At 42.0% G+C, this 22,407-nt stretch overlaps 1 protein-coding gene across 2 annotated transcripts in view; it reads right to left on the bottom strand.

Moving 5' to 3' along the window:
• Positions 1-705: 705 nt before the first annotated feature.
• The window catches only part of LOC124789803 (E3 ubiquitin-protein ligase HECW1), a 209,438-nt gene continuing 187,736 nt past the window's right edge, over positions 706-22,407 (bottom strand). For both annotated transcript variants that reach the window (XM_047257283.1, XM_047257282.1), the window contains 2 exons: positions 19,864-20,062; positions 706-4,562 (listed from right to left, as the gene is read on the bottom strand). In XM_047257283.1, the coding sequence (XP_047113239.1) occupies positions 4,451-4,562; positions 19,864-20,062 (311 nt within the window). In that variant the 3' untranslated portion in view covers positions 706-4,450. The remainder of the gene's footprint in view (positions 4,563-19,863; positions 20,063-22,407) is intronic.

Below are 22,407 nucleotides of genomic sequence, written 5' to 3' on the forward strand. Positions count from 1 at the left end.
AAACTTTATGCCACCACCTCTGCAAATGCTCCCACACATGTAAAGGTGCTCAAAATTTCTTCAATCACAGGGATTCAAACTGACTATCTTCAAGTCAAGCCCCATAAGTATCACTTCTATCAGGACCAAAAGGTAAGATTTTAATCTACCAGGAAGTTTCATAACAGTGCACACTCTGCTGCAGAGTGAATATCTCATTCTGGAAGATTACACTGTTTGCAGCATGCAGAGAGTCACTGGGGGCATGCCTGTAGCAGTGTTTTGCAGAGTGTCGATGTGGAAAATAAAGGAACCGCTGTGTGCACAACATTTTTCCAGTAACAATGAGGCAGCAAAAACTTTTTCTGAGTCAAACTCAGGACTGCTACAATCATGGCATAGAGCAAGTTGTACATCATTAGCTGAAAATGTGTAAATTTGTAGGGAGATTAAGTAGAGAAGAATTAATAAATCTTCAAAAGTTGAGATTTCTATCCACCCAAAGGTACAAATTTTATGTGACTTGGCCATCCCTTTATATGTGTCACACATTCAGCAATGGCTCACCAATGTCAGCACACATGCTGGTTGGTAAAGTGCTTCCTGCTTATTCATTTTAACTAAAACAGACACATTTGACACCACATCTGTTTTTTATTTTGACCTCTGAACAGGCATAAGCCTCAATATTAAATAAAGAGAAGGGGAAAAAGAACAAAATTGTAATTCAGTAACAGCATTTAATATTTCAAAAAAAGTTATATCTGGCCATGACTGTAAACAATGAATGAAATAAATAATAACATGCTACTACGCAACATGGTGATTGTGCATACAGTTGCACAGCAAGAAATGAATTATCTACATAGACTGTACACGAAAGATTTACATATTTGACACAAACAATACACACATACACACATGCTCATATATGTATATATAACTATATTAAGTATAAATAATCTTACTTGACTAGTACTGAAGGATGATCACATTAATTAAGCCTATTCACAATCCCTTCACACACATTTTCCACATTTTGTCACATTACATCACATCTTCTCACAAGAGAACATTTCTCAAATAAATGTGGAGAAAAAATGATAGGCATTAAGAGAAGCAAAAAATTAGGAACAATGTCAAGTGATAAATGGAAGAATATTTCAGCCACCAAGTTTTGTACAAAAGAACAAAGCAGATTAAACAAGACGTAAAAAGCATTGCATTAAACACTTTCGAGTAAACTAGAATTGTTTTTAGACTGCTGATATTAGGTTTCCCTGAAAATAACCATTTGTCACACAATCATATTGCTCTGTGATTTACAAATAAACACACAAATCTTGCACAAGAATAACAACCAATAAAATTTTCACATCACTTCTTTGTTTAAGCTGTAAGTTTGTAAATACTATGTCCATTTCTGCTGCTTATGAAACAGTTCTGTCATTCTAAGACCAATATACCTGTACTTCCCCTAGGTGATTACAACACAATATTCTTGATCATACACACAGCTTGTTTTATGAAAATATCGATTTCAGAGCCTTTGAATAATAATGCGGCTTACGAGTCTAAATACTTATGAACACAAACAGCACGTCCTCAAGATATTTTTTTTAAATATTAAATTTTTGAAAATTAGACTAATTTTAAATGAATTGTCAAAAGCATACTACAAAGTTTTGCTTTCCTCTATCTGTACAACAGTAAGTGGATAATAGTGATTCTAAAAGGAAAATTTCTTTCATGTCCCAAAAGTATAAAATCAAAAACATATGTATAAATTAAACAAAAATGACAGAATGACACCACACATACCCTACAGTATATACTGAACTAGCCACATACATTTATAACAGTAACAACAACAACAATAATATTGTGAGACTGTATAATTCTTAGCATGTTGAAAAATGCTTAAAAATTCACAGTGCCGCATGCAGTTTCAGTGCATGTAATCATATAATGGACATCAAAAATGTGCTGTTATATTTTCAAAGCCTCTTTAGAGGACATAGCAACTAGTGTGTGAGTGCAGTAATACTGAAGTATATACAGCCTCAGAATTTTGCCAGGTTTGTTGAAATCATATGTTCTGACACAGAGATTCAAGTTTCAAGAAATGGTTTGGTGAATAATATGGTACAATTGTATGTAGCCATGAAGAGAATTTCAAAACCTCCCTTCTATAATCATAATGAAACAGAAATGTCTAACCTCTGTATGGCAAAAAGTTTATTTCTACAGTTGCCAGGTGAGCTAGGAGTAAAAATAATAAAAGAACAAAAAGGAGCAGCATTCAATGTAGTATCATCAAATAAAGAAACAAATAAACGTATTTCTGAGGAAGATATATATTATATTGCTTGAATAGAATATTTTGCTTTGAAGCAATCATAATGTGCTGTATGAGAGTGTAATTGACTAGGAATTATAGCTGATTTAGTACTACATGCAAATACTACTGTATTTAAATTTTGAGCAATCCCAATAAAGACACTTAGAAGTGCAGCTACTAATGAATTTAGCTGCACCAAAGAAATTGGTATATTATTATATTTGTTGGAACATGATAATCTTCAGGCACAAATAATTTGTGTTCTTTAATATTGTGAATTACTGCATAAACAAACAAACCTAACAAAATTCTGAAAGCATACATTATGTAAAACATGTATTGCAAGCTTGTAAAGAGACAAACTCAGTATGTCTACATTTTGTATAAAGCTCAAGAAATTCAATAACTACAGAACTGGAATGACAAGAATTTATTGTAGTTTCTTTTAATACTAAAAACCAGTAGCATATAAAGCAGAAATCAAATGAGGTTGAAAGTAAAAATAATACCAGTTAATTCAAAAATATTTGTTTCAGATGATATTAATTACAAGTAAACATGTATTAGCATATTTGCAAAAGCTGTAACTTGAAAGAAACATGCAAAGTATTCCATCTCAAATTTGTCAAGATTGTTGGCCCCTTGTTGATGCACCTCTCTTATTTGAAATGAATACTTAAAGCTGTTCCATTTAGAAATCTGTGCTGAATAAAATATGTGGACGCAACATAAATTTAGTTTTCTAAACACTTTAATGTCATTTATTTGTTTAATTTTTAAATATATATTCAAGGCAAGCACTGGTTGGCCGGAATGCGTAGCAAAATGTTTTGCTGATTCAGCAAAGGTGACAGAGATAGCTTCAATTCTTGAGCTGTTAACATCTCTTGTCAACAACTGCAAAATTTCAGTGTACAACAAACATTTTTTGAAAGTCTCTATGTGACATATTCATTTTATATGAAATTACTCAGCACTTATGGAGTAAATCTTTATATGAAAATTCTGCGATAATGCAATCAACTACATGAAGCATTATCTAAGGAGACTAAAAAAATCTGCAGTCAACTAATTTAGGTATCCTGATAAAGTTTTGTAGTTGTGTTTCTGTCTCACAGTTTCATACCACTGCTTACAGCATAAATCTTTACATTGAGAAATATCTCAGTCTATGTTTAATATGGATATAAAAATAACTGCCGCATTATTACACTGTTTGCAGCAAAGTATTTAAATTTTTATGCTATGACAATGCAGAGAGCTGGATATTCATAATTAAAGTACTCACAACAAGAGAGAAGTATTCATTTATATGAAAGAAATGTTTAATATGAACATTTGCAATTTCTTTGCTGATCAAAAATCAATACATATAAATTTTTTGTGTGCATGCTCATAGTAAAATAGCAAGCTTTGTCCGAAACTTTGGGACCTGAGAATTGATGGGGAAGCAAGCTAATATATTTCTTATTTTTCACATTTCAAACAGAGGAAAAATTTACAATACAAAATAAATTTCTCTTGTAAAATATCTTAATGATTTTCATGTACACATTACATGGAACAGATCACTGACCATGCTGTATTTCATTTGCCACATTTCACTGACAAAAGATTAACTATAGCCCTTGGCTAAAATCTCCCATACAAAAAGCAAAGTACCAGTCAATGCACAAGTGAATTGTAACAGGCGAGATACTTGTTTCATTTTACACAAATATTAATTATGTTGATAAAATATCACTATTAAGTCTTTTAACCTCTTCCAGCTTTGGTAACTAGCTGTAACATCGTATATCTGACCTGTAACTGTAAGTGATATAACAGGCGATTCTACAGAAAAATAAAATACTAAATGCCACAAAACTCATAAAGGGAACTCTTCCTAAACTGCACATCTTAAATTACACACAAAGATGCAAAACTCAATAGCTAATGCAGCTGATTCAATATGCCTGAGAATTTAGTTAACCATGTGACACTGTTGAATATGCTGTTTCCAGCATAACAAAACAGACTTCACAACAAATCACACATGCTGTCCTGATGAGTAGCCCTCATACGGCAGCTTTCTTTGGTCACAATTTGCTGTATTTCTACCAATGTGCTACTTTATAACATTTTGGCATTTCATTCTATACCAAATGTGTTTGTCTCTTCAACTGCCAGAAGTAACTTCTCATAAAGTACTTCTGGTGTAGGGTATGGTGGCAGGTCCAGACGGTTAAAACATGTGTGAGCCCTAAAACATAAAACAAATCTTTTATGTACAAAAGAAAATACACACTGAAAATTATTTTTACAAATAATTACAGTTTCTGAAAGTGAATAAGAAGGAAGAAAGATGCTTAATGTGAGACTTGCGGCAACAGTAACCTTATACTAGAACCTCTGCCATCCCCACTATTTTTAAGTTCACTAAAATAACACTGCAGAGTTCATGGCATTTTATAGATATCATCAGTTACAGTTAAAACTCCTATAATGATGGCTGAAAAAAAAGAGCTGCAATGAAACCACAGTATTAGATAATGACAAATTTTACGAGCAACACATAACACGGACTTGATAGTAATGTATATTCAAATATGTATTCTTGAATAATCAACTCACACATTGCCATTTCAACATTAAATGACCACACCAGTAAGGGATATGAAGAATATTCAAAGGCAAAGTGATAACAAAGTAGAGAAGTGACACCAACAGAACTTTCTGAGCTGTGAAGCAAAGAAATGGATGGTAAAACAGGAGTCCTACCAACAAATGGCATTTGAGAAGCACCTACAAATAATGAATACTCACAGGTAGCATTTACAAAATGTACAAAAAAATAGTCTCCTTGCGCATCAAAGTCATGTATTTCTGTTCTCCAAACACCTTTTACATCAAACAGATAAAAACCTTTTTGTTCTAGATCTTATGTATAACTCAGTATTTCTGCTGGCTGACTCAAACTTCAGTATGCTGAGGGTCTTGCCCCAAAGGCCTTCACAGACAGCCACTATCCCCCAGACCTGGTCCACTAACAGATCTCATGTGCCATTTCCCCTAAAACCCCAAATCCTCCCACCACCCCCAAGTACCAGCCATAAAGAAATACCCTCTTTGTCACCAGTACCAACCCAGACTAAAACAACTGAACCACATTCTTTCCCAGGGTTTTGATTATCTATCATCATGCCCTAAGGGACACCCTACCCAAGATCCTTCCCAACCCTCCTAGAGTGGTGTTCCATAACCCACCCAACCTCCACAAAATCCTAATCCATCCCTATGCCACTCCCAATCCTAACCTCTTGCCACGAGTATCTTATCCCTGTGGAAGACCCAGATACAAGACCTGCCCAATACACCCAACCAGCACTTCCTATTACATTCTTGTCATGGGTTTGTCTTATCTCATCAGGGACTGGGCCATCTGTGAAAGCAGCCATGTCATTTACCAGCTCTGCTACAATCATTGCACAGTTTTTTTTTTTTTATATTGGTGTCACTACCAACCAGCTGTCCACCAGGATGAATGGCCACTGCCAAACCGTGGCCAAGAGCGAAGTAGACCACCTGATGGCAGAACATTCAGCTGAACGTAACATGCTTCATTTCAATGGCTGCTTTGCTACCTGAGCCCCCTGGGTCCTCCGCTCCATGACTAGCTTTTGTGAACAGATGGGAGTTATCCTTACAATATATTCTCCACTCCTGTAATTATCCCAGCTTCGACCTATGGTAAGATTCTGTCCCCACACCCTCTGCCCAACAGTTTCCATCCCCCTCTGTCCTATCACATCCCACCCTCTTTGTTTGCTGCCATTTGCCAATGCACCCGCTCATGTTTCCCCACTCCTCATTTTCCCCACAACCTCCTGATGCCATGCCTGTTGGCATTCCAGTCCCTGCACACTCCCCCTTACCTATACACTGCTATCCCTTCCCCTTTCCCACCCCCTCCAGTTTGCTGCTTCAATCCCACAAGATAGTTACATTCTAGTCCAAACTGCCAGAGTTGGCAGTTATGTGTGCGTGAGGTGTGCTAGCTTGTGTGAATGGATGGTGTGTGTGTGTCTCTTTTTCTGACAAAGGCTGTGGCTGAAAGCATATGTGTAAGTGTTTTAATTATGCCTGTCTTCAACTTAATGTGCCATCTTTATGGTAAGTAGCAATCTATCTTTTCCTGTATTGTTGATGATATTCCTACCTGCAGTTTCCATTGTTTGATTCATATGTGGTTATATGACTTAATGCAATGTGAAAGCCTGTGTCTGAAAGTTCTAGGAGGGATATGGGAATATATTATAATTCTAAAATGACATCTTCGTGAATTAAACAATGATTTATTGTGTAATCACTTGAAGGGAAAAATATGGGTAGGCTGCTCACCAATCTACAATGCAGACTGAGTGTGACACTCTTATAACTGAATGTGTTACAGGGACACAAATTAAAATGACAACATGATGTAACTACTGGTATATGAAAATTATGACAACTGCTTGTCTTGATCTCATGCTCTGACATTTATAGCCAAATAGGTCTCAGATGAGACTGTTGAGAGCATACTTCTACTAAGGTTTACTCTGTTCATGTATCTTGCCAAAATCTTCAAGCCCTGTCAGGCTAGGATAAGGTTGCTGGTATTGCCATGTGAAAGTTCCTGGAAATTCAGTAGTCTGACCCAGATGAAAGACTATTGGGACTGAGGATAATCAAGCTGTGGCTTCAGACCATGGGGTTTGCCCAGCTGCTTTTGCATCCCTATCTTGACACTTGAAGTTTTGCTAAACAGACAATAACGTGGACCTTAGAAACATTTATGGACAATGACTTGCAGATAGTTTAGTGATGTTGGAAGAAAATCTTGAAGAGACAAAATGATGCATAGTAGAGTTGTCAGAAATTTGGGTGTATTACTCAAGAAGAACACAACACGGAGTATATTCAGGTGTAGCCTTTATTGTAGACAAGAAAATTAAAATGAATAGTACAACTGAAGGAATTTTGATCAGAACACAAAGGTTTGTCCTAAAAATAAACAAATGTTATTCTATGGAAATCAAATCTATGCAAAAATGTTCTTGCATTAAGATAAGGAGGTAAACTTCTCTGATGAATTACAGAAATATAAACAACAGCAAATATCGCTACAAGAGGATAATGAGGGATTTTAATTTGAAAAAAAGACATAAATTAAATTAAATTATTCAGTGGGAAACTCTGGATATGCAATCAGAAATGATAGAGATCACGCATTATTAGAATTTGGAAAGAAAAATGTCATTGCTTTTACCAGTTCTTCCAGAAAAAAACCAATAGCACTACAAATGAACCCAACTATTCAGGATGTTACAGTACTAAACCACATTTAAATTGCTAGTAATCACAAATTAAAATGAAGACAAGAAAATAAAAAACTATAGATGAGAAAAAAGGCTCATTAGGGACGAAGAAAAAATGTAGATTATGGAAATTTATTTAAGAACAGGGTATTACATCAGACTAAATATTATGCTTATACTACATCTGTTTAACAAATGTATTTTGGATAATAACAGATTATGCTTGCGTGAAGATAGTGAAAAAAAAAGGAACGTCAAATGAAACAAGGCATTTAGTAAAGAAACAAAAACAATAATATGAACACAGTAGAGTAAAGACTCTTCAGTGATGTCTTTGAGATGGTGTGAAAAGATATAATGAAAACTTGATAAGTGAAGAAACAGAAAAAAATAAGACCATGGAAAAAAACATAAACTTTTGTTGGGTAGACATCAAATTTCATCAGTTAACATGACTAATGGCACAGTAGGTCTAACTAGCAATAGAGACAAAACTGTAGGAGAATTTTAAGACTTCTTTAAGTGTTTGCATAATTTAAGAGATGGTTTGCAAACACAGACAGTTAACAATGAAAATAGTAGCATCCAGAGGTAAGGCTACATATTTTGTATACAGTCATTTGAGATATGAAAATAGGAAGGACACCATGACATCATGATATTTAAATAGAAATGATTAAAGCTGCAGGAAAAAATACAAAAGGATTTTACAACATTATTTAAGAATATCTGAGGGCAAGAAAATTCGCTAAAGTGGAATAACATTGTAACTGTTTGACTTTAAAAGGAAGGAGAAGACAAGATATATAATACAGATTTCTTGGCCTCATCTCTAATGCACATGGTACTCATCAAATTATCGAAATCTTTAAGGAAAAAACATTGATTTACATCAGGCACAGGGAAGAGCAAGCATCACAGGTGGATGTAGCACAAAGGAATACTTGCAAGTTTTGGACAATATCATAGAATAGGGTAATGAGTATGAATCACCACTTTGACTAGGATTCTCTATACATTTCAACATTTGTGCTAACAGCCCTTGAGAAAGTATGTGTCAGTTCAACCTATGTCAGTACACTGAAGAATATATATGTGTCAAAGCTGCAGCTTCCATTAGACATTGACAGGGTAATGAGATATTCATAACTGAAAGAGGTGTTAGAAAAGGAGATTCCACATTGGTAAAGTTTTTCTCAGCAGCTCTAGAGAAAGTTCCAAACTGGGAAAACAGAGAAGGAATGTGAGTTAATTGAACATGTTTTTTGTCACTGAAGACACGATACTTTTTGCCACTAATGCAGATAACATTCAATAATGAGTGGAGTTCATAGAGCTAGTTTGAAAGTAAGGTTGAAAATCAGTTACATAAAACTAAAACAGTGTACACAGTCAAGTCACATTAACATGACTACCACCTATGTGTGACATCAACTTGCAATAACTACTCACAAATGGCAGATGGCAGCACTAACAGTGGAAGGTACATAAAGTGTGTCGGGGGACACAGAAACAGTGCAGCTGTTGTTGTATAATAGGAACACAGTGATTTATCTTACATCCAAAAGGGCATGATCATTAGCTTTCAGACCAAGGGCGGAAGTATTTCTGAACCAGGTAAGTTTGTAAACTGTTCATGTGTTGCCATGGTTAAAATATATTGTGCATAGCTAAATGGCACTATCCAAAACAGACATCAAGACAACTGTGCTGCACCAGGGGCCACAGATGATGGGGTGAACGACGGCTGCGGAGATGTGCATGAATGAATAAACATGCAATTGTTGAGCAACTGACTGTCCAGATGAATTGAGGGGCTATCAACAGTGTCTTCTCAATGACCATTCAGTGAACACAGCTGCATATGGGCCTCTGCAACAGGCATCTGGTTCATGCACACATGCTGGCTGCTATTCATCAGAGATGAATGCAATGGGCATCCACTGAGAGGCAACAAGTAGCCTTCTCAGATGAATCGTATGTTATGATATATATCAGACATATGACTGTTGGCATGTATGGCTTGAAACATCTGAAAACGCACACCCTGCAACGATCGCTGGAAGGGTCCAGGTCAGAGGAGGGAGTGTTATAGTCTGGCATTCCCTGAGTGATTTTGACACTATGGAAGGCACAATTGATCAACAAAAGTATGCATGTATCCTTGAGGCCACGGCTACCCCTATATGCAGTCTGTTTTTCTTCAGCTCAATGGCATCTACCAGCAGGACATGTAATGTGTCACACAGCTCACAGTGTATGTTCATGGTTGAAAGAGCACTAGGATGAGTTTAGTAATTTATCCTGGCCACCAAACACCCCAGATTTAAACCCAATTGAGAATCTGTGGGACCACCTGGATCAGGCTGTTTGTGCCGTGGTTCCTCAACCAAGAAATCACACAGCTGGCCATGGTACTGGAATTGGCATGGCTCCATATCCCTGTCAGTACCTCCCAGAGACTCAATGACACTTTTCCTGCACATCTCACAGCAGTTCACTTTGCAAAAGGTGGTTATTCAGGCTTCTGACATGTAGTCACTGTTGTGACAGTGCCACGACATTCAAAAGTGCCGCTACGTTAGTACGCGAACACGGCGATAGAGGCGCTCCGCAGCTCGGCCGAGCGCGGGAGCGCCACCTGGTTATGAACGGCGCCGGCCGCATGTCGCGGCCCGGCAGTCGAGTGACAGATACGGAGTTAGTAACATGTAACCCGCGAGTGTTTCTACTTTTGTATCTCCACGCACTTTATTAGTGATTAAAGGTTATAACACTTTTTGGCGACGAGGTCGGATATTTTTTTTTTCCCCTGCGTTGTGGACTTGTGTGTTCGTGTCGGGGCAGACATGGAACAGCTTATGCAAGCGCTTATTGAACAACAAACACAGCTGACGGCTGCTATTCAGGCGCAACAAACACAGCTGACGGCTGCTATTCAGGCGTTGTCGATGTCGCTTACTCATCGTCTGTCTTCCTCTTCTCCGCCTCCGTTTCCTCCTCATGACGAGGCCGCTGAAGACTGGGAGGATTATGAGAAGCGTTTGCGGCAACACTTCTTGGCTTTCGGTGTTGTCGACGCTCCTATGTGTAAGTCGTTATTTCTATCTTGGATTTCCCCACGGATCTATCAGCTGTTATCTCAGTTAGCCCCTCTGCGGGAACCTGCCTCTCTGTCCTTCCAAGAAATGTGTGACTTATTGTCTAACTATTACCGAAAAAACACCCATGTCGTTGCCGCCCGCGTGGCTTTCTACCGGTGTCGTAAACAGCCCCATCAATCTTACCGGGCTTGGGCGGCGGAACTACACGGTCTGAGTCGGAAATGTCAGTTTGTCACGGACACTCATCATGAGTCTTACGCTGATTCAATGGTTCGGGACGCTATTTTACGGCTTGCTCCTGATAAAGAAGTTCGGCAACGTGCCTTACAATTGCCAAACCCGTCGTTGTCGGAAGTTCTCAGCATCGCTCAATCGTTTGAAGTGTCTCACGCTGCTGGTGCGCAAATAGACGCGTGGTGTGATGTAGGCGCTGTACACACCACTTTCGACGCAGACAATGTGCCTGTTTCACAGGAAAACGACGATGTGGCGGCGGTGCACTCGCGTCAACAACGTCGCGTTGGGCCGCCACGCTCGCAGCGAAAACAGCAACCACAGAAGCAGGCTCGTTCCGCCCTTCCTTCTTGTCCACGTTGTTTCGTACAGCATGACAGAGCCGCGTGTCCAAAACGTTGGGCCACGTGTAATTCATGTAGGAAAAAAGGCCACATTGCTTCTGTGTGTCAGTCCCCTAAAGTTCCTGTCGACGAGGACGAGGCATCGGACATGGATGTTAACTGTGTGTTTTCTCAAACGAATAAGTTGTTTGTTACTGTTCGTGTTCTGGATAAAGACATTCGCATGCAAGTGGACACTGGCTCTGCAGTAACTCTCATTAATTCTCGCACGTATTTGGAGTTAGGCTCCCCTTCCTTGTCTCCAGTTACGCGAAATCTACGAACTTATAATAAGCAGAAAATTCCTATCGTTGGCCAGTTTGATGCTTCCACTGCCTACAAGTCTGTTGTTCGGCCCCTCACGTTTTATGTGGTGGATCATGCGGGCACTGAAAACCTGTTCGGTTATGATGCTTTCCAGTTGTTCGGGTTTTCCATTGATGATGATGTGCACCTCATATCTGAGGACATTCCGTATCAACAGCTGGATGGCTTGTGTTCTGAATTCTCGTCCGTGTTCTCTGCGGGTCTGGGTCGGGCCAAGGATTTTGAAGCCCACATTACTCTTAAACCTACGGCTCGCCCTAAGTTTTTCCGGGCATGCCCTATTCCGATGGCGTTGCGTGCGCCTGTCAAAGCTGAGATAGACAGGTTAACAGCTTCGGGGATTCTCCTTCCTGTTACCTCCAGCGAATGGGCATCGCCCGTCGTGGTGGTTTCTAAACCAAACGGGAGTCTGCGATTGTGTGGTGATTTTAAAGCCACTGTCAATGCTCAAAGCCTCATTGACACTTATCCTCTTCCCCGTCCTGAGGAGTTATTTACCAAGCTCGCTGGGGGCCAGTTCTTTTCCAAACTTGACTTATCGGAGGCGTACCATCAGTTGCCGTTGGATGCATCTTCCAAGGAATTTCTCGTCATCAACACTCCTTGTGGGTTGTATCAGTACCAGCGGTTACCATTTGGCGTCGCTAGCGCGCCGGCCATTTTTCAGCGGTTTTTGGAACAGCTCACGGCTTCCGTTCCCGGCTGCATCAACTACCTGGATGACATTGTTGTCACGGGGGCCTCCACTGAGGAGCACCTTCGCAATTTGCGTTCACTGTTTCGGGTTCTGCATTCAGCAGGGTTGAAGTGCAATCTGGACAAGTCTCAGTTCTTCCAACCCTCCATTGTGTATCTTGGTTTCCACTTGTCCCGTGAGGGTATACGTCCTCTACGACAGCACGTTGCGGCCATTACCGCTCTACCCCGGCCGTCTACGGTCAAAGAACTTCAGGCGTTTCTAGGCAAGGTTGCTTATTATCACAAATTCATTCCCTCCGCGGCGGCGGTGGCTCATCCTCTGCATCAGCTGTTACGCAAAAACGTTCCTTTCTGTTGGTCCGCCGAGTGTGAGCAGGCTTTTGTCCGCCTGAAGGCTCATTTGCAGTCGGCACCTTGTCTTGCCACATTCCGTCTGGGTCAGCACTTGGTTCTGGCGACTGACGCGTCACAGTATGGCCTAGGGGCTGTTCTCGCCCATCGGTATGAGGATGGGTCGGAACGACCCATCGCCTACGCTTCCAAGACCCTCAACGATGCCCAACGGCGTTACTCTCAAATAGAAAAGGAGGCGCTCGCTATCGTTTATGCTCTGAAAAAGTTCAGCGTTTTTTTGTATGGTTCTAAGTTTCACCTCATCACCGACCACAAGCCGCTGGTCTCTCTGTTCAGCCCCTCGGCGTCGCTTCCGGATAAGGCAGCTCACCGCCTGCAACGTTGGGCCTTATACTTGTCTCGTTTTCACTATGAGATTCACTATCGCCCCACGGCCCAGCACGCCAACGCTGACGCGTTGTCGCGTTTGCCGATGGGCCCCGACCCGGTTTTCGATCGCGATGAACTCCTCTGTTTCCACATTGATGAGGAAGAACGTCGTGCGGTCGAGGGTTTTCCACTTACAGGTTCGCAGGTCGCGTCGGCTACTGCGCGGGATCCGGTCCTGCGTCAGGTGATTGGTTTTGTTCAGCGGGGTTGGCCGGACAGGACCAAGGGCCGGGCGTCGGATCCCCTTCGCAACTACCATGCCTTGCGCCTTCGTCTGTCTGTTCGTGAGGGTGTTGTTCTTCTGGCCACGGATGGCGCATCTCCACGGGTTGTGGTGCCCGCCTCTCTTCGCAAAGCTGTTCTCAAACTATTGCATGAGGGCCATTGGGGGATTTCTCGGACTAAGTCCCTGGCCCGCAGGCACGTTTATTGGCCCGGTATCGATTCGGACATCGCCCACATGGTCGCTGCGTGTGCTCAGTGTGTTCAACAACTGGCTGCGCCTCGTACTCTGCCCTCTCCGTGGCCTGATCCGGCGCAGCCGTGGGAACGGGTGCACGCTGACTTTGCCGGCCCCTTCCTCGGCACTTATTGGCTACTGTTGATTGACGCCTTCTCGAAGTTTCCGTTTGTTGTTCGCTGTCCGTCGCCCACCACTGCGGCGACGACGCTGGCTTTGTCAAAAATCTTTGCGCTAGAAGGTCTTCCATCCACGATTGTCACGGACAATGGCCCTCAGTTCTCTTCGCAGGCCTTCCGTGATTTTTGTACTGGACAAGGGATTCATCATGTTACAGCACCGCCCTTCCATCCGCAATCAAATGGGGAGGTCGAGCGCCTTGTCCGCACTTTCAAAAGCCAAATGAAAAAATTCCTTAGTGATTTTTCCACAGATGACGCTCTGTTGCAATTTCTGAGTTCTTATCGCTTCACGCCTCTGGGTGATCGCAGCCCTGCTGAACTCTTGCATGGCCGCCAACCGCGCACCCTACTGCATCTGCTTCACCCTGTCAGGCCTTGTACTGTGTCCCCTAGTGTGGGAAAATACCCGGTGGGCGCCGACGTGTGGGCACGGGGGTATGGATCTCGCCCTAAATGGATTCCAGGGGTGGTCCAGGCTCTTCGCGGCCGCCGGCTTTGTGAAATACGTACGGACGGCGGCATGGTTGTTCGCCATTACGACCAGATGCGCCCACGAGTGGTGGCCACGCCGGTACCACCGCCCCTTCTTTCGTCTCCACCAGTCCGAGAAGCCAGTCCTGTCGCTGCTGCCGATCTTCCGGGCGTGTTGTTGCCGCCGCCGTCGCTACCGCTTCCGAGTACGCCGGAACCGGCCCCAGTCGCGACGCCGCCTTCTCCGGGACCCATCTCGCTGGAGCACACCCCCAGGTCCACGACACCTATGGATGCTGCTCCGGAATTTTCACCCATCATCTCGTCCAGGAGGCACGTTCCACGCGCCAGCTTCCGTCCTGGACATTTTCGACCATACTCTCGTGTTTCTCCGCGGGATCTTCTCGGGACCTCCCAAGAGGGCATGGATGTCTCCGCACTGTCCGTGTCTCCACGAAAGTGAGCGTTTTTTTTTCAAGGGGGGAAAAATGTTGTGACAGTGCCACGACATTCAAAAGTGCCGCTACGTTAGTACGCGAACACGGCGATAGAGGCGCTCCGCAGCTCGGCCGAGCGCGGGAGCGCCACCTGGTTATGAACGGCGCCGGCCGCATGTCGCGGCCCGGCAGTCGAGTGACAGATACGGAGTTAGTAACATGTAACCCGCGAGTGTTTCTACTTTTGTATCTCCACGCACTTTATTAGTGATTAAAGGTTATAACAGTCACATTAATGTAACTTGACAGTGTATAAACAACACATTATGCAGAAAATGGTACAAATTAACAATGAAGTCAGTAACGCAGTTGATAAGATTAGGTTAAGTGAAGTCAATGATTGAACTGACAGCAAATGAAATAAAAACAGAAGAATACAATGGAATGAAGTGCTTGTTGTAAGCCAAAAAGGGCCTTCAAAAACAAGTTTTTCGTGTGTCTGAAGGGCAATGTGCATGCTACTAGTTTTAATTTAAAAGCAGTGAGATAGAGACTTTTAATGCAAGAGACATTCAAAACCTAAGACATCCTTGGCAAGCAATGGAGTGATGGATGTTGAGAATGGCTAGACATGACAGAGGACAGGCTGAAGTCAAAGACATAACATCATCCATAATGGAAATGAAACAGGTAAATGACACATGTAGCAAGGTGAATGGATAGTAGATGGAGAAAGATACTATTTTGCTGGATTTGAAGAGGTGATATAAGACAAAGAAAATGGCCTAATGAAAGGTGAGTGGATGACATTAGAAAACATGCAGAAGTGACATTGATGCATAAATGTAAAAGTCTGCAGAAGGCCTTACTCCAACAGGGGATATCAAATGCCTCACTATGATGATAATGATTACGATGATGCAGATTAACAAAAAGTATTATTTTCAAGAATACTGACTGTCCTATTTTAGAAATACTAAGAACAAAATTTTATGTTCATCTAACAGCCACATGAATATCATTACTTGCTTTAAAACTATCATTAATACCAGAAAACTTCATATAACACGTATTAATTTATGCTACAAAAAGGTGAGTGTTAAAGACTAATTGCCTCTTTTTCTGTTAGTTATGCTTTAATTGCCTCTTTTTCTGTTAGATATGCTTTGTAGTTTGTATCTGTATCCTCATGGCTCAGTAAACCTCCATAGCTGCAGTAATGTGAGTGAATGAGACAAACAACAAATAATAAAAGTGAACAAAGAATGACACGATTTTACAAAATGAAATGTTTATCATTATATTAATGGATTCTAAGTCATGCCTGTCTGTGTGCCATTGAATAAATGTGATTTTCATTTTGTTGGAAGCATTAATTTGTTGTGGCATCTTCAGTAACCAGAAATGAGAACTTTCAGTTTGAAAGCCATAGACAAGTTGATGTAAGAAGGCCCCTGCCAGCAGCACTGTTGCCATCTTCCAGCTGCGTAACACTAGTAACAATGAAAAATTGCCACAGAAATGTATACAAAATCATATTTCACGATTGGTAGAGGTACAAAAGTGAAGCTGCTCCACCCAGCCCATTGCAACAGTCAGTGACCCTCTTTTCTGATTTGAATATAGGAATAGTTTTCTCTGCTTTTAGTACGTTAATCAGTTGTCCTGGAATTTCGCTTATTGAAGGTATGCAGTGGCCACTCATTCTGTCTCTATGTAATTTTGATGCATGAGTCGTTTCACTTAGAATATCTACTGTAATAAAACCTAGTTTTAAATTAAATTAACTAGATTACTGTCAGTAATATGTGCATAAAACCTCCAGGTCAAAGGAAGAGAGAATGCAACAGCCTGGCATGGTTTAAATGATGGCAACTCAAAGAAATGGAAAATGATATCATTTCAGCCATCACTCTTCTGCCTACTACTGATGTAAGGAACAACTTGGGATGTCCAAAAGAATGTGTCATAGCAAAAACTCATGAAAAATTAAGCACTGCAAAACCTGGACAATATAAAAGCAATTGCCATAATGGCTATATACTGAAGAGGTCAAGAAAGCCATGCATGTTAAAAAGCAGCTATATCAGAAGTTCCTTACTTCTGAGACAGAGCAAAATTGTAATGATTATCATGAAGCTAGGAATACAGCAAAGACAGTAGTTGTGGTGGCAAAATCAGTCCTCTCCAGTCAAATCAGTGTTAAACTTGAAACACCAATTGTAGATCAAGAAATCTATCAACTTGCGAAGCAGCATCATAGACAAAGAGTGGATACAGAAAAATTCTGTGGAATCAGTGCTGAAGAAGATAAACATGTCACCAGAAGGAAGCAAGGAGCAGAGCAATTGTGGCCATATTTTAAGAAAAGTTGCAATGAGGTGTTTCCACATGTTCCAATTCCAGTGTTAACACTTGTACAGGGACCCACTGCGCCAACCACTAAGAATGATGTAGTTGGTGCATTGCATAATATGAAAAATGGAAAGGCAATGGGACCAGGGAACATACCTGCAGATCTGTGGAAATCAAAGCACTGGTTTTCAGCTGAATGGTTAACAGATTTCTTCAACAGAATTATTGAAAGATCCCACCTTATTGTACATGTAGCACAAAAGTTCCATTTTAAAAGTAGAGCGGTAGCCGAGCTGAATGTAGCAACTGTTGCCCAATATATCTTCTACCACACACAATCAAGGTCTTGGAACACCTCACTGATAAAAGATATCAATCTCACCACCAATCGATGTGGACTCGTAAAGGGCAGTGGGATGACAGATGAGATCCATGCTGGCTGAGAAGCACTATAAGATCTCAAAGCACCTACACCTTGCGTTCCTCGACCTTGAAATGGCATTTGACTGAGTGCCACATGAGTAGCAAGGTGCTCAGATTGCTCTACCATGACTCAAAGAGCCAGATACAATCCGGCAATTTTTCTGTTTCTGTAGAAGTTCATCAGGGATCTGCTCTCTTGCCTCTCCTCTACATCACAGTCAAGGATACAGTCACAAGAAATCTTCAGAAAACCACAACCTGGACATCACTGTATGCTAATGTTGTGCTACTGATATGTGATATGTGATTTATTCATCTCATTACATACAATTTTTCAAATCATTTGATTTGATGTACAGGAGACATGTCAAGTTGTAAAAGAAATTTTTTCACTTTTTTGAGAGAAATACAAAAGTTTACATTATATTTTACATTTCTAAGTAATAGCTACACATGTACATAAAATAATACATGTAATACAATCCCTGTGTTCAGACTGTGAAGCTGTCCTCAAATGAATTCATCGACAGAATAATAACACTTTTCCACCAGAAGAGTAAAGAGCAATCTTTTCAGTGAACCAATCTCCATTTTAAATGTATTACTGCCTTTTATTTTATTGAAAATGTTTAATGCCATATACTCTGGCGTTTGAGCATAAAGTTTTAAACAATGTGTTGGAAGTTTGAAGTTATCTCTGTGGCGAGTGCTGTAGTTGTGGTCAAAATGGAAAGTGTCTAGTGTATGTTGATTTCTATATAGGAACACCACCATCTCATATATGTAAAGTGAGGGCATAGATAGTATTTTTAAATTTTTTAACAGTGGTCAACAGGATTCCTGTTTTTTTGCAACATACATGTTTCTAATTACTTCCTTTTGTAATAGTAGGAGCCTAGTGACATTTGATGAATTTCCCCAGAAGATTATGCCATAACAAATAACTGACTCAAAGTAGCAGTGCTAAACTATCTTTCTGGTATCCATGTTTGTGGCACCTGACAAAATACACATTGAAAATGCTAAGTTGTTCAGTTTATTTGCTAAGTAATCTATGTGTACCTACCAATTTAAATTTCTGTCAAGATTTAGGCCTAAGAACTTCACATGGTTTGCTTCTGTGATATCCTGATCATTGCAAGTCATCTTTATTTCACTCCTTTCTACTGATTTAGCTTCAAATTGCATCATTTTGGTTTTAGTTACATTTAGTTTTAGTCCATTTTGATAGAACCAAGATTCAAGTTTTTCTAAAGTATTTTTGGCTTCTTCTGGAATATTTTCAGATACCTCGTTTTCAATTAGAACTGATGTATCATCAGCACATAAGACTGAATGAACATCAATAGCAAGTGGTAGGTCATTTACGTAAAAAAGAAACAGATAGGTACCCAATATCGAACCTTGTGGGACTCCTTGGGGAACTGTTTTCCAGTCTGATGAATAATTGGTTCCATTTGAAGTTAAAATTACTCTTTGTTTCCTACCTGACAGGTAAGAGCTAAACCATTTTAAAGCAGTGTCACTGGCCTCTGAAGATAAGACTGATCTGCAGTCTCAAGTCCAAACCCGGAAGAGCAACCTTGCAGAAGTAGGTCTACAACTAAACCTAAAGAAAACAACAGTATCTCACCACAAATCTAAATGACCCAGATACCATCAGAATCAATGGTATTGATTTTCCAACAACAAGGGCTTTTAAGTACCTACACTCAGTAGTTGCTGAAGATGGAAATCTCGGTGCAGAAATCTCTAACCACCTGAGCAGCACATGGCTCAAATGGCGCTCTGTGACAGGTGTACTCTGTGAGTGGAGGAGACCAAATAGGGTCAGGTTGAAAGTATGCTGATCTGTAATCTGTTCAGTTGCACTGTACGATCCTGAATGCTGGCCTTCAACAAAAAAAGTGGAACAATGACTTTCCGCCATAGAAACATGGATGCTCAGGTGGACATCTGGATTAACACTGCATGCTCACATCACAAATGATAAAAGTTCATAAGTTATACAGGGTAGCATCATTGGCAGACAAGATTAAAGACAGTTATGATGGTATGGGCATGTTCATACAGCAGACACAACAGCAGTTGTTGAGATTGATTTTAGTTTGAGAGTAAATGGTAAACAGCCTTTAGGACGACCTAGGCATTGATGGCTTGACACACTATACAATGATCTCAAGATCTCAGGCCTACACCCCCATCAAGCACAAGAGTGGATAAAATGGTGACAGAGAGCCAAAACAACATACCCTGCCAGAGTGTGGGACAAATGTTCAGGAGGAAGAAGAAGAGTTTCAGTAAAGATAAAGTATACTAGCTTATTCTACGTATAATGTAAATCGTTACCTTGGAAGTGAGTTTGGCTTTCCCCACTTCTCAATGCAAAATTTCCGTGGCCCAGTACTGCCCCTCAGTGCAGCAAATCCCTCATAGGGAATGCTAGATGTTCCCGTCACAAACTGCAATAATCTCAACCTCTGTTCATTTGTAAACCTCTCTATTGCTGCCCAGAACCACTGCATTACTGGATGGTTATCATGATACCCTGTAACATAGTGGGAAACATCATTTTAAAATCTAGTATTATCCGTGTGACACTGAAACGCTTTGTAAAATATGTAAAAGAGAAATTCACAAAATATTGACTCAAGTATGAGAATATGATAAATACTCTCTGCATTTACAACTAACTTTTGTTGTATTGTTGTATACTCTTGAATGCACAAAGGGTGAAACAAGTATAGAAAGAACAACAGGAAGCCACTGATTTGAATGAAATCACTGCTCCCTTCATGACTCAGAAGTGCATTGTAAATCACACATTCTCCAACCCCCCTGCGGGTTCGGGGGTTAGAATAGGCCCGCGGTATTCCTGCCTGTCGTAAGAGGCGACTAAAAGGAGTCCATCCCCCTCACGGGGGTAGTTAGCGCCTGCGTCCGGAGACGGACGGTTCCACGACCTATCATCGTGATCTTTTTGGTTTTTCACTTCTCGTTTCTTCCTTCCTTTTGTTGGTTCCTTTCTTTGCTCTTCTCCACCTCACTGTCTTCCTTCCTCTTTCCCTTGACTTCTCCTTGCCTTCTCATTGCCTTCTTCTCCTTGCCTTCTCATTGCCTTCTTCTCCTTGCCTTCTCATTGCCTTCTTCTCCTTGCCTTCTCCTTGCTTTCTCATTGCCTTCTTCTCTTTGCCTTCTCTGGTCTCCGCCTCGGCGTTTGAGACAGTCTGTCCTCTTTCTCCCTCTCTCTCTTCTTCTTCCTCTTCTTCCTTCCTCCCTGTGCGTGCCTGAAGGCCGACCCACGCGTTCGCACGCGTAACCGGTGACGGGGTAACGCGTAAGTCCCCGCCCTGGGTAGACATGTAAGGCACGCGCGTACCCCCTGGTAAAGGCCAGGCCCGGGGAGGGGTGATTGCCTGAGCTGATACCTTCTGACCATGCCGATTGGTCCCTCTGTCTGTTTCTCGGGAGGTGTGACCTGAGGTGTAAACATTCACCTAAGGCGGGAGTGCCCTCTGAGAGGGTCCCCACAAGGAAGGAGCGCGCCATCGGAGACGCTGGCAATCATGGGGGATTCCTCCGCAATGGATTCTACTCCATCTCTTTCGACTTCGACCCAAAAACGGAAACTTGACAAGCCAACAGTGACAAAAGTACTACCGCCTGCCCCACAGTTCCTCGTAGTTTCTCGATCTGAGGACGGAAAGGATTTTTCCTCTGTCAACCCTTTCGTTATTCAGAAGGGCGTAGATGCCATAGCCGGATCTGTCAAATCTTGTTCCAGGTTGCGTAACGGCACCTTATTACTAGAAACTGAGAGTGCCTTTCAGGCACAAAAACTGCTTCGGGCCACCCTCCTGTACACGTTCCCTGTCCGGGTGGAGGCCCACCGAACTTTGAATTCGTCTCGTGGTGTAGTCTATACTAGCTCCCTCGACGGATTGACTGACGAGGAGCTTCAATCATTCCTCGCTGAGCAGGGCGTGACGGCTGTCCATAGGGTCATGAAAAAGGTCAACAATGACCTTGTACCGACCCGGACACTTTTCTTGACCTTCGATAGTGTTAAGCTGCCATCGCGCATCAAGGCGGGCTACGAGGTTATTTCTGTTCGCCCCTATGTCCCGACACCTACGCGCTGCTACCAGTGTCAGCGTTTCAATCACACTCGACAGTCTTGTTCCAATGCGGCTAAATGTGTCACTTGTGGCAGGGATGCCCATGAGGGTGACTGTCCACCTCCGTCTCCTCATTGTGTGAACTGTCAGGGTGACCATGCCGCATCCTCCCGTGACTGTCCTGTCTATAAGGAAGAACGCTGTATCCAAGAAATTCGGGTCAAAGAGAAAGTGTCCACCTCGGCTGCTCGCAAGCTATTGGCTATTAGGAAGCCCACGCTGCTCCCAGCAGGGAAATACAGTACTGTCCTCGCCTCTCCTCGGACTACCCGGGAGGTAGCAACCCAGACATGCGATCTGACCTTCAGCACCACGGTTGTCCGTTCGGCCAGTGCTAAGATCGCGCGGTCGACGTCTCCTCTTCCTCCCATCACCCCACAGACACGAGCACCTTCCTCAGCTTCTGCTAAGGCGAAGACATCGAAGTCAGATGCACGGGCCTTCAAGAAGGAACCATCCCGTGCAGACTTCCTCCGTACCTCGACCTCCCAGCCTTCGACCGGTACTTCCACTACACGTCCTTCCAAAAAGGCGCATAGGAAGCACAGTTCTCCTTCTCCGCCACGGCGCATTTCTTCTCCTGCGCCACCCAGCGGTTGCCGCCCCAGGCCGTCATCCGTTTCGCCTGGCCGCACCGCTGGTAGCCGTACATCTGGCCATTCACTGGCGGAGGAAGCTCCCCCTCCCGGCCATCCTCCCGAGATGGCCGATGACC

The sequence above is a fragment of the Schistocerca piceifrons genome, chromosome 3, assembly GCF_021461385.2.
Source record: "Schistocerca piceifrons isolate TAMUIC-IGC-003096 chromosome 3, iqSchPice1.1, whole genome shotgun sequence".
NCBI classification, from domain to species: domain Eukaryota; kingdom Metazoa; phylum Arthropoda; class Insecta; order Orthoptera; family Acrididae; genus Schistocerca; species Schistocerca piceifrons.